This window comes from Podarcis melisellensis (assembly GCF_964234715.1).
Source record: "Podarcis melisellensis genome assembly, chromosome: 8".
In the NCBI taxonomy this organism is placed as follows: Eukaryota; Metazoa; Chordata; class Lepidosauria; order Squamata; family Lacertidae; genus Podarcis; species Podarcis melisellensis.
This window is the reverse complement of record NC_138540.1, coordinates 19,746,286-19,758,859: the sequence shown is the minus strand read 5'-3', so window position 1 is coordinate 19,758,859 and position 12,574 is coordinate 19,746,286. Positions and strand designations below refer to the sequence as shown.

The 12,574-nt window shown below is 46.9% G+C and overlaps 1 protein-coding gene across 5 annotated transcripts in view; it reads right to left on the bottom strand.

The window, feature by feature from the left end:
* Positions 1–12,574, bottom strand: part of AGRN (agrin) — a 238,252-nt gene that overhangs the window by 162,898 nt on the left and 62,780 nt on the right. For 3 of the 5 annotated variants that reach the window (XM_081923371.1, XM_081923373.1, XM_081923374.1), the window contains exon 3: positions 145–165. The exons of the other annotated variants lie outside the window; for them this stretch is intronic. In XM_081923371.1, coding sequence (XP_081779497.1) covers positions 145–165 — 21 coding nt within the window. The remainder of the gene's footprint in view (positions 1–144; positions 166–12,574) is intronic. 5 annotated transcript variants of the gene reach the window in all.

Here is a 12,574-nt window from a genome sequence, read left to right as displayed (position 1 = left end):
TGAAGTGAGAGTCTCTTGGATCAGAGCCCAGTCTCTTTATGTCATTAGTTGAACAAGTCTGGAAAAAGAGCTATGAGCTGATACCCCATTAAAGGACAAATGGATTGACTAATAAAGGAGTCTGAGAACAATGCCAGCACTTACCAGCAAGAAGTCTCTTATGTTCTTTAGATAGCAGGGGAAGGGAGAAAGGGAAGAAGAAAAAGGAGAAAATAAGGCATTAGAATGGAAAGGACCAATGACAGCCATTCCAAACATGCATACAAACAAAAGAGCCCGACAGAGCATGCCAAAGATCTATCAAGAACAGTACCCAGTTTCCAACAGAGGACAGCCAGAGAGATGCCTGTAGGAAGCTATTTGTCTCCTCACAAATGCCCACCCTTGCCCAAAGGCTTTTTAAAAAAGACACTTGATTATTAGGATAAAGACAAAATACAAACAACAGCAAACATACTGATACAAAAAGAGAAAAAAGGAAAACTGAGACGAATAAAAGGGAACGGGGAGGAGGAAAAGAATACCCTCCATTAATCCTTGTGATGCATCTTTTATAATCACAATCCAAGGAATTGAGAAAACGCTTTATCTGCAAACTTAATTGGACCATTGTGGCTCTATGTTCCATCTCTGTTGTATATCAAACAGCATTAGGAAGCTGGACCAGGTCTTTTGACCTGAACCAGCAGTCAGTCTCTTATGTTCTTTGTGTGCAATAACGAGGAAAGAAGAGATCTGGAGTTCTCAGAAACGAAAGCAACCCGTTCCTAGTAACTCACTGTGTTAAAAAAAAAACACAACATGTGAAACTCATGACAAAATGCTCCAGTTCAGGGTTCCAGCCAGCCATGCCTGCTTCCTCTTCACTCCATTCCATCTCCTCCCTCTCCACGCCCCGCAATAATCACTCAGCATTCTGTGACCACTGAACCTGCTCAGTTAGGCTGCTTTCGGGGTGTCTCATTCATTGGGGGGTTCCCCTGCTTTAAATATTTTTTGAACTTTTGCAAACCTCAGAGTTTCTCTTAACCCTGATGATGAGACCTCTCAGGTTGGGTTGGGTTTGGGTGGTACAGTTTCGGCTACATAACAATCCACAATTAGAGAATGAGTTCTCTATTTGTATATGTAGCCTTCTCAGAGCTGAACCTGGGACCTTCTGCAAGCAATGCTGATGGCTCTAACATCATTTAGACTAGCTTCAACCAGAGCCAGGGCCTTTTCAACTCTGGCTCCGGCCTGGTGGAATGCTCTGCCTCATGAGACCAGGGCCCTGCAGGATCTGATTTCTTTCCGCAGGGCCTGTAAGACAGAGTTGTTCCGCCTGGCCTTTGGCTTGGAGCCAATTTGATTCCCTCCCTCCCTCTCTTTCTTTTTTCTTTTTCCTTTCTCCTCCTGTGATGAAGCTGCATTTTAATATTTTAATGTTTCAATATTTTAATTGTTGTATTTTAATCTTGTTTTTAAGTTGTATTCATTCAACTTGTTTTTATTATTGCTTGTTAGCCGCCCTGAGCCTGGCCTTGGCTGGGGAGGGCAGGGTATTTTTTATTATTATTATTATTATTATTATTATTATTATTATTATTATTACCACTGAGCTACAGTCCTTGCAATCAGAAGGCCTTAATATGCAGGTATTGTTTCACTCCGTATTGCACTTATTACCAGATACTTTCCAGAGTGTCAGGCAGAATCTCTCCCAGCTCCACCTGAGAGATGCCATGGATGAGACCTACTGCAAGCAAAGCAGATGTTCTGCCACTGCACTCCAACTCCCATCCTCCCATTTTTTTAAAAAAATAATAATCCAGCCATTTAATCAGGAGCAGCTTTTTAGTTAACTGTGAGAGCTGTGCATTGCAAGCCCTGCTTTACGCCCCTGGTTGCCATCTTCCAATCTGGATTGCAAATCTCCTGGGGTCAAGAAGTTTCTGCACGCCATCCTATCCCTGACAGGATGAAAGAAAAAATCGAATTCAGAGCAGACGGCCGCTGAAGTATTGAGCCCGCAGTTCCAACAGCCCAGCTTCTAAAAGACTGCCTGGGTAGACTTCGGAGCTCAAATGCAGATTTTCATTTTTATTTTTAGTGGGATGGTATTCCCTAGTTCCTGAGGTATTGGCATTATGTATGCTGGAGCAGTTGCTACAGGAAATGCGGGGGTGGGGTGGCAACCCTCTGGCCAGGGGGTGCTGCACCCTCCCGGGCGCCAGGCGGATAACGCCAGCAGCCTCCCAGACAAGCGGCTGAGCAAATGGGCGAACGTGACTTTGGAAGAGTCACAAACCGATGATGAGCGAAGGGAGGAGAACCTCCCAAATTGACCTTCCAAGCCTCCAATGAGGACGCCTGCCAAGTCAATGATGCAATGCTGCTGGCAACCCGTGCCACTTCCCGTGCCATGGGCTTTGGGCTAGGATTATGGTGGCTTAAAATATCCCAGACCAGTAGGGTTATTTTTGGGATGGGGTGGAAGAATGAATAGGTTCTTTTGAGAGTTTGTGTGTGTGCGTGTGAGAGAGGAGAAGGACGCTGTTTCATGAGCACATACAAAAGATGAGTGATTTAAAAACAGACCAGAACCGTCACCGGATTAACATAATGACCAGCGAGCTACCGGCAATGGCCCATGGGCAGCAAGGCCAACAAAGGAAGCTGATACTGAGTCAGACCACTGGGTCCCTCTAGCAACTCACAGAGAACCCCCAAGAAAAGAGAAGCAAAAGCTTCAGCAGAAACAGCTCAGAGAAAACTTGCAGATTGTTGGGAGAGATTCCAGCCCGCCCTGTCCCCCGTCCTTGCTCTGAATCAAAGGAGATTGTGATCTTGGTCTTAAAATCTGAGCTGTTTTGAGCATCTCTGGCTGGACAGGATCCTTCTAAACCAAACAAGGGAGGCAGATCAAAGGCCTATGTCCATCCCAAACACAGGACGCATTGCAGGTGGCCCTTTCTCAGGGGTTCCCAAACTCTCCCCCCCCCACCTACCACTTGAAACTTGCTAAGGGTCTTGGCAGACCACTTAATGACTTTCCTGCCTCTTGTAGGAAATCTAATGGGCTGCAATTGTGTGTGATTTTTAAATCACACTATAATTGCTTTGTTTCTGTCTTCTGTTGCTCCGCCCACCAACCCCAATGTGATTCCCCCCACATTAACCCACTCGGAGCAGCAATTCATAAAGAGGGCAGTGCCAACACCTGGGGCAGTGGGATTATTTAGGGGGGAACTAAGAGGCAAGGGAGATGAAGGTGTAAATGAATATCAGACTTTGAAAAGCTGGTATGACTGGATCAAGTTCATAAATTTTGTTGAATTAATTAAACTAAACAGTTTTAATTGGATTTTGAATAAAGGCGCAATTAATTGTTACTGCGTTTATTTTGCCATTATCTTCCTTAGTGGGTTGTACAAACCGCTATTTCTCTTTTTATGGGGAAAGGCGGGAGCACTGGAAATAAGTTCATGAAACCAAAGGGGCAGTGGCCAGAAAATGTTTGGCTCTTCACCTTCCCAGCCCCATTTTTTCATGCAAATAGAGGATTGCAATGCGGCACTACAAATCCTCCAGCGCGGACTGTGTAGAGTTTCAGGCAGGGGACATGCCCAACTCTACTGGACATTGGACCTGGGACCCTCTGCATGCAAAGCGGGTGCTCTAACCACTGAGCAACAGCCCTTCCCCACAGATCCTTGCCCCCGCCTCATCCTGGCCCATCTCTATCCAAGCCTGAAAAAAGCAAGTCTCAAAGTCAATGCACTTGCCCTTGAAACAGAAGCACAATTCTCTCCCTATGTAATTCTCTTTCTTTTTAATTGCATTTATCTATATTGCACACATTAAAACAAAAAATACTTTCCTTGCAGTCTCTTTATCTTGACACCTGCGCTTTCTGAGCAGAATAGCAATGAAAGCAGGGGGGGCATGGGGGGGGAGGCAGAATCAAAGGGGAGTTTAGATCTACCAGCACTCAAAGGAGGTTCAGATGCTGCCAGGGTTGAATTCTGTCTGGACTGCACTTCTGTTCTAAAGGAAGTGGGAGAAGACATGGGAAGGAGATGAAACAAGTGCAAAATCAGAGAGAACATAAGAAGAGCCTCCCTGCTGGATCCGGGCAAAGGTCCGTCCAGTTCAGCATCCTGTTCTCACAGTGGCCAACCACAGTTACCCCAAGGGGAAGCCTGAAAGCTGGACCACTTGTGATTCCCTGCGACTGGTGTTAGAGGCACTGTTAGAGAACAGTGAAGGCAGAAGATTAATCCTTGGGATAGCTCAAGGAGCATGAGACTTACCATATTTTTTTGCTCTATAAGACTCACTTTTTCCCTCCTAAAAAGGGGAAATGTGTGTGCGTCTTATGGGGGCGAATGCAGGCTGCGCAGCTATCCCAGAAGCCAGAACAGCAAGAGGGATTGCTGCTTTCACTGCGCAGCGATCCCTCTTGCTGTTCTGGCTTCTGAGATTCAGAATATATTTTTTTTCTTGTTTTCCTCCTCCAAAAACTAGGTGCGTCTTATGGTCCGGTGCATCTTATAGAGCGAGAAATACGGTAATCTCAGGTTCAAACCCCATGTCGGTCATAAGATTCCCGTACTGCAGGAGTTGAACCAAATGACCCTCTTGGTCCCTTCCAACCCTACAATTCTACGATCCTATAGCCATTGTGACTAGTAGCCAATGATAGCCTGGTCCCCTAGGAATTTGTCAAATTCCTTTTAAAGCCAGTCAAAGAAAGTATGAAACAGGAATGGAATTTACAACATGCTATGGCTTAAAAGAAAACTATTACAAGATGAGATAGGAGATGGCATTTAACCCCAAAGAAGCTAGCTCAAATGTACAAAAAAAGTGTAAACACTTGAAATCTTCGACAGGCTTTGAATAACTCTTCCAATATTATAAAGACTATGGATATTTTGGAGGACTACAATATGCAGTTGATTTAAGACATTTTAAGGACCCACAGAGGGGAGGATGGAAGTCCTAAGATTCGGAAGAATCTTGTTTTTATTTTAAAATCTTATGTGTGTTGAGTGTGTGACTTAATTTGTAAAATCAATAAAAATTATTTTAAAAAACAACAACAAATGTACAAAAGTGTGCCAAACAAGGGATGGAAATGTAAGGACTCTGAGGGGTCATTGTATCATAGGTGGTGGACCAGCAGGAAGGCAGAGGCCTTTTGGGACAGATATATAATGAAATTAATAGAAGTTTTAAAGTGATATTTCCCCAAGAGGCCAGAATCCTTCCTGCTGTGTATACTAGACAGCGAAATCCGAAAGAAATCCTCAACGCCTATTTATGTACAGTATGTGACTTCAGCAGCAAGGATTCTCTATGCTCAGAAATGGAAGGAGGAGAGAACACCTTCAAAGGAAGACTGGGTTGATGAAAATCTTGGAATATGCAGAGATGGCAAAATTGACAGCACTGATAAAAGATACAAATTTAGAATCTTTTAAAGAAGACGGGAAACCCTTTCTAGTTATATAAAAAGTCATTTCTCTTATGCAAAGACCTAGGTAAAGGTAAAAAAGGTAAAGGACCCCTAGACAGTTAAGTCCAGTCAATGGTGACTATGGGGTTGTGGTGCTCATCTTGCTTTCAGGCCGAGGGAGCCGGCGTTTTGTCCCCAGACAGCTTTCCAGGTCATGTGGCCAACATGACTAAACCACTTCTGGCACAACGGGACACTGTGATGGAAACCAGAGCGCACAGAAACACTGTTTACCTTCCTGCCACAGCAGTACCTATTTCTCTACTTGCAATGGCATGCTTTTCAACTGCTAGGTGATCCAGCAGGGCTTTCCTTACGGTCTTATTCATTGCAATCTCTTTGGATGTCTTCAAAAGGGGATTAAAAAGGTAAAGGTAAAAGGACCCCTGACCATTAGGTCCAGTCATGGCCGACTCTGGGGTTGCGGTGCTCATCTCGCTTTATTGGCCGAGGGAGCCAGTGTACAGCTTCCGGGTCATGTGGCCAGCATGACTAAGGCACTTCTGGCGAACCAGAACAACACACAGAAACACCGTTTACCTTCCCGCCAGAGCGCTACCTATTTATCTAGTTGCACTTTGACGTGCTTTCAAACCGCTAGGTTGGCAGGAGCAGGGACCGAGCAACGGGAGCTCAGCCCATTGCAGGGATTTGAACCACCAACCTTCTAATTGGCAAGTCCTAGGGTAAGGCTACCAATGGCTGCTGGTCATGGTGGCTGCCCACTATCTACAGTGTCAGAGGCAGTCAGCCTCTCAAAACTGGGAATCACAAGTAGGAAGAGAGTTGCTCTTGTATTCGGGTCCTGCTGGCAGGTTTTCCACAGGCATCTGGTTGGCCACTGTGAGAACAAGATGCTGGAGGTGGTAGACCTTTTGACTTGATCCAGCAGCCAGACTCTTCTGACTGTCTCAAAGCCCTCCAAAACATTCTCTTTTGTTTTCTCTGCTCCAGACTGGTTCCTTATAACACATGCACACCCTTTCCCCTCAAACAACCAGAAGGCAGGCAAAAGCCCTCTCCTTCTTGTAAAACTACAGAGCAATTAGACCCATTCCACCTGCTAGCATACGCATATCAATCAACTGGCAAGCGATCAACATAGGCCTATAAATCACAACCCCTCTCTGGAGGAGAGTGCGATTTTTGGGGAAAGGTTGGAAGGGAGGGGAGTGTTGACGAATTGCTTTGTCTTGGAGGGTTAAGGTGTGCTCCCTTCCGAAGAGAAAAACCTGCTCGCTTCTCCTGACGGCCAAAACCAACTGCAGGCAAAACATTCAGCGCTGTAACAGAGCCGCCTCTGAAGGCCTCCAGAATTGGAAACAGACTTGTCGGAAGTGTCTCGTTAGGCATAATTGCTTTGCAAGGATTTGAGGTTTCCCTTCTGAGCCATCGACACCAGGACGTCCCGTCCCACCCCTGAATTGAGCATGAGCCCCTGTCTACTTTGGGGGGGGCAGGCAAACCATCTACCTAGCCAGTGGGGAGGGGGGCAGAAACAAGAGGGACACGGTCGCTTTAAAATACTAGGCTGTCCAAATACCCGGGCGCAATATTTTCCCCGGATTCAACAGCTGAGTTCTGAGCCACAAATTCTTCAAAGGGAATTTCCAGCTTCATTAGGGGTGTCGGCAAAAGTGGGGGTGGGGAGAAAGAAGACCAGCCACCCAAATTTGTGGAACTCAAATGGGTCCGTCAGTCCTGTGTGTGTGTGTGTGTGTGTGTGTGTGTGTGTGTGTGTGTGTTTAGGAAATCACAGCCTTCAGCAGAAGCCCTGGGCAACAAGAGGTGGGTTTCACACACCTACCCTCTTTTGCTAGCCCTCTCCCTATTTTTGTTTTTTAAGCAATCAGCTAAACAAACAAGCAAGCCCACACACATTTTCACACCCAGCAAATGAGGCTGTGAAAGTGTGGGGGATGGATTTTTGTTGCTCGGTGCTAATTAATACTGAGGCTCCTGTGCTAAAAAAAGGAGAGGTAAGGAGAGGTGGTCTCAGGTGTGTCCCATCTGCAAACACTCCCCTCCATCAGGCAGGCATCCAAGATAACCCAGTTAAGATTTGCCACTTGTAGTTCGCTTCACCCCATCAAGGCGCAGGCATAGGATTGTTCATTCAAGGCAATAGACACCCACAGTGGCACAAGTGGGCAAGAATCACCCCCTGCTTTTTGTGTCCATTTAGAGATACATTTAGAGATACACTGCATCTGAACATGGCATCTCCATTTAGCTATGACGGTGGTTGAAAGCCCTCTCCCCCTCTAAGCAAAGGGCTGTGACACAGCCTGCATATGTAGTGATTAGTGGGCGAGTCAAGTCAGGGACTGGCATGAAATTATGTTTTAGGTGCTCACAAAATTGTGGCTTTACACTAGATACACATCTCCAAGAGGTCTGCAGGGTGGCAACAAGAGAACAGGGCCTTTTCTGTGGTGGCGCCCCACTTCTGGAGTGCTCTCCCCAGGGGGAGAGAACCACCTGGCACCTTTGTTATAGATCTTTAGGCACCAGGCAAACTAAACAAACTATGGGCTTTTAAATTGAGGGGATTGTTGTTTTCATTTGTTATTATTGCATGTACTGTTGTATGTCACCCAAGCGATGTGAGATTCCAGAGGTTCCAAGCGCTTACCTAGGGTTTGGCTTCCTTCGGAATGAGAGACAGTGGAGATTGTGGTGTCTATATGATATATGGTTTATTTACACATATATACAGCCTGAGATGGAGGGGTTCACAGCATTAGCACCCCAAGAGGGCCACAACCTTGGTTTCCAATAGAAATCAGGCATGACTCTGTCTATCAGCTGCCCAGCCTGCAATCTGACAGCTTCTAGCTTCTAGCTCACACAACTCAACTCTGGCCTTTGTTGTTCTAACTACCAGATAATTGAGGCTCAGGCTACTACCTCACCAGGAACCTAGCTATTCCAGGAATTTGAATCCTTGCTTAGATTTTTTAAATACTTGCTAGATCCAGGAATTAGAAGGTTTCAGCATATAGCCTACCTCCCAAAAAACCACATAACAGCATGCTTGTGTTTTTATGTTGTAAGCTGCCCTGTATAGAAATTTTAATAATGATGATGATGTTGACTCAGACTGGGACCAGGGTTCAAATCCCCATTCAGCTGTGGAGCTCACCAAGTGAGTCAGTCACAATCTTTCAGCCTAAGCTCTCTCTTCATAAGACTAGAATCCCAGGCCATCCAAAGATGACTGCTGGGAGATTCACAACAGACAAAAGGAAGTCCTTCACAGGGCGCATAGTTAAACTATGGAACTCAATCCCACAGGAGGGCAGTGATGGCCATCAACTTGGATGGCTTCCCCACCACCACCACCACCACCAATAAAAACCTAGACAAATTCATGAAGGAGAAGGCTATTTCTCCCCCTCCCAATTATATCATCACAGCAACCCTGTGAAGTAGGTTAGGCTAAGAGGCAGTGGGAATTTGAACCCTGGTCTCCCAGATCCTAGCCCAGCCCCCTTAACCACTACATCACACTAGATCTTAGCAATATCTTGCAGCAGGTAGTTCCGCATATCCCATAAGGGCACAAGCGATGAGGCCGAATCCTGTTGAGTGCTACGCACCGCCTTGGAAACATCATCCCTCATCCAAAGGGTGAAGTGAGGTCAGCGATCCTTGAGGACCACCGTCCCCAACCACAGAGCGCATGCCGAACCTGTGTAGGAAGTTCATTTTGAGCCGCCGCGCTTTCAGGCAGTTTAAGTGTGGAGCGGAAGGAATCACCTTCTGCTCCTTTCAGCCTCTTTTCCCTCCCCAGAGCCCTTTCCGATTGAGGGTAAATGAGTCGTGAAATGGCCATAACAACAAATATGTGGGCTGCAGCTTCCGCTTGTCAGGGAGCCCAGCAAAGCACCTCTGCCAGGGCCCTTCCCTCCTGAGGGCTTCCCACACTAAGAGAAAGGAACCACGAGTCAATAAGGGGTCAAGTTTTTTAAGGAAATGATCAAAGTAGCACAGTGCTTTCCATGCAGAAGACCTCAGTTTGATCCCTGGTGTCTCCAGTTAGAGCTGGGAGAGATCCCTGCCTGGAACCCTGGAGAGCCACTGCCAGTCAGTGTAGACAATATTGAGATAAATCATGGGTAGACAAACTAAGGCCCAGGGGCCGGATCCGGCCCAATCGCCTTCTAAATCCTGCCTGCAGGCAGTCCGGAATCAGTGTATTTTTACATGAGTAGAATGTGTGCTTTTATTTAAAATGCATCTCTGGCTTATCTGTGGGGCATAGGAATTCGTTCATATATTTTTTCAAAATATAGTCCAGCCCCCCACAAGGTGTGAGGGACAGTGGACCGGCCCCCTGCTGATAAAGTCTGTTGACCCCTAAATGGACCAGTGGCCTGACTCAGTACAAGAAAACTTTGCATGCCCCCGAATTCACTTATTTGATCGGCATCTGTTCTCATGGCAACGGACAACTTTTCTGCAGGAAAACAAGCATAGGCTCCTGGCTTCCTCTCTTTCATTTATCACATTCACCTTCCGCCTTCCTCCCAAGGAGCTCAAGGGGGCACGCACGGTTCTCCCCATCTCGATTTTACCCGCACAACCACTCTGTGAGGCAGGTGAGGCTGAGAGAGACTGGCCTGAGTTCACACACGCAGAAAGCTTCATGGCTGAGCGGGGATTTGAACCCGGGTCTTGAAGGTCTTAGTCTTGATACTCTTAACCACCAAACCAACGTCTTTTGCAGGAGGAGCAGAGAAGTGTTGCAGCAGAATCAAAGAGAACTGTGGCACTTAAAGGCTGTGTACACATATTGTGCATTTAAAGCACATCTGAAGCACATTCAAATTCCCTCAAAGATTTCTGGCCACTGTAGTTTTACCCCTCACAGAGTTACAGTTCCCCCAGCAACCTCTTATCGGACTACAGTACGCAAAACACTTTGAAAGGAAAGAATGTGCATTAAAGGTACATTGTGCAGTTTAACAAAATGTACTATAGCATCCGCTTTCTTCAACAGGAATGCACTTTGCCAGATGCACAAGGGGAACCTTTTTTTGCACTCAGGGGCCACATCCTATTGTGTAGAACCTTCTGAGGGCCATGTGTCAGTGATGGGCAAGGCCCAAGGCAGACGTGGATGAGGCAACAGGTGCACAGCTAGATACATTCCAGCCAAGCAAAGCCAGAGGTTTCTACACACATGGACATCTCTGCGTCCCTCTTTCCAGGCAAGTAAGAGGCATCGTCACAGTTCAAGGATATACTCCAGCCAGGCTGAAGCATGTGCAGAGGGTACTAAGCAGGGCCGATAAGGTCTGAGGAGAATCCTGAGATATCTAGCCAAGATCCTGGGGAGCGGCTGCCGCACAAGGGAGACAATACTGTGTTCAATGGAGCAACCACATGGTTTAATCCTGGGACAGCATCATATGGTCCTAATATGGACTTTCCCCCACCCATGTCCCATTTCTCATTATTTACTAGCCCCAGTGGTTATGTTCTAGCTCTACTAATGAAGTAGGTACAGTGGTACCTCGGGTTACATACGCTTCAGGTTACAGACTCTGCTAACCCAGAAATAGTACCTTGGGTTAATAACTTTGCTTCAGGATGAGAACAGAAATTGTGTGGCCACAGCGGGAGGCCCCATTAACTAAAGTGGTACCTCAGGTTAAGAACAGACCTCCAGAATGAATTAAGTTCTTAACCCGAGGTACCACTGTATGTGTCTGAGTCCCAGTTGCTGTGAATAACAAGTGTGGGGTGGTGTTTCTGGTGCTCTTGGGTCCTCCCCACTAAGACATCTTGTTAGCCACAGTGAGAACAGGATACTGGACTAGACAGGCCATTGGCCTGATCCAGCAGCCAGGGCTCCCTTCTGTTTATAGCATCCTCCCAACAAGGCTTTGTAGCTCAGATCGTTTTCCAAGATAGCACCTCTCTGCCCCAGGAGAATCAGCCTCATTAGCCAAAGTTTCAGCCATGTTCCTTTTGACAAAGACACCACTCTTCAAGAGAGAGTGAAAGAGCAAGAGAGAGGGAGGAAGAGGGAACCACCCTTGGGGGGTTGGGGACCCACAAGGGAATCAAAGTGAAACAGAGGACTGCAGCTTTATTTTTTGGTGAAACTAATGAAATTAAGAGCCTCCACTCTCCCGCTTTTATTCCTGATGTTCCTTTCTCAGAGCCAGCCTCTCCCCCCACAACCCCACTCCCTATTTTGAGCAAAGGATCCCTCTCTCCCCGCCCCCTCCAGCGGGAGCTCCCGTAACAAAGTCCCCAGCAGGGAGACAATAGGCGCTTATGTTCTCCAAACGCAGCTCTCTGTTTACTGGGAAGAGCGCCAGGGCTGGCAGCCCTCAGCCACAGAGAATAAAAGACGCGTTTGTCCTGCGGAGTTACCCAGGGCCGAAGAGGCACTTTGCAAAAAAAGGGAATGGCCGCACACACCACAACTTGTTGGCGCCCGGGAAACAGAGGTGCGCACAGCTGCTGCGCCGGGTTGCATTTAAGAGGAGGGTGCAAAGAACCACATTGGATTGAGGAAATGATTCCTTCCTGCTCGTTGGGGGAGTGCCAAATGAAATTTCTTTATAAAAAAGAATCCAAATCCAGTATCCTTATTCCAGGGATCAATCATGGCCCCCAGGCCTCTCTGTCTGGTACTTGGAATTCTCCACCAGGCCACACCCCCTCTCCTTAGGCCACACCCCTCACTGGCCAAGTTTCATACCCTGCTTATTCCTGGCTTTAAGCTATGGTCATGCCTGTTTGATTGGATGAAGGGTGTGTGTGTGTGTGTGTGTGTGTGTGTGTGTTTAAACTAGCCTACTTTACACAGGCAAATTTCACATCCGGTGCTTCATTTTCTTTTGCCTCTGGCCCCGCCCACCCCTGGATGTGACTCCAGGGGTGACAGGAGAACAGAACAGAAAGCGGCCCTTAAGCTATAAAGGGTTCTCCCACCCTGTGATGAACAAAAAAATGCCGCCCAAAGTGTGTCCAGCTTTCAGGTTCTTCATCAGACGAGAAGGTACATGAATCTGGGAGGAAGGGGGAAGGAGGAACGGGGAAATAAAATTG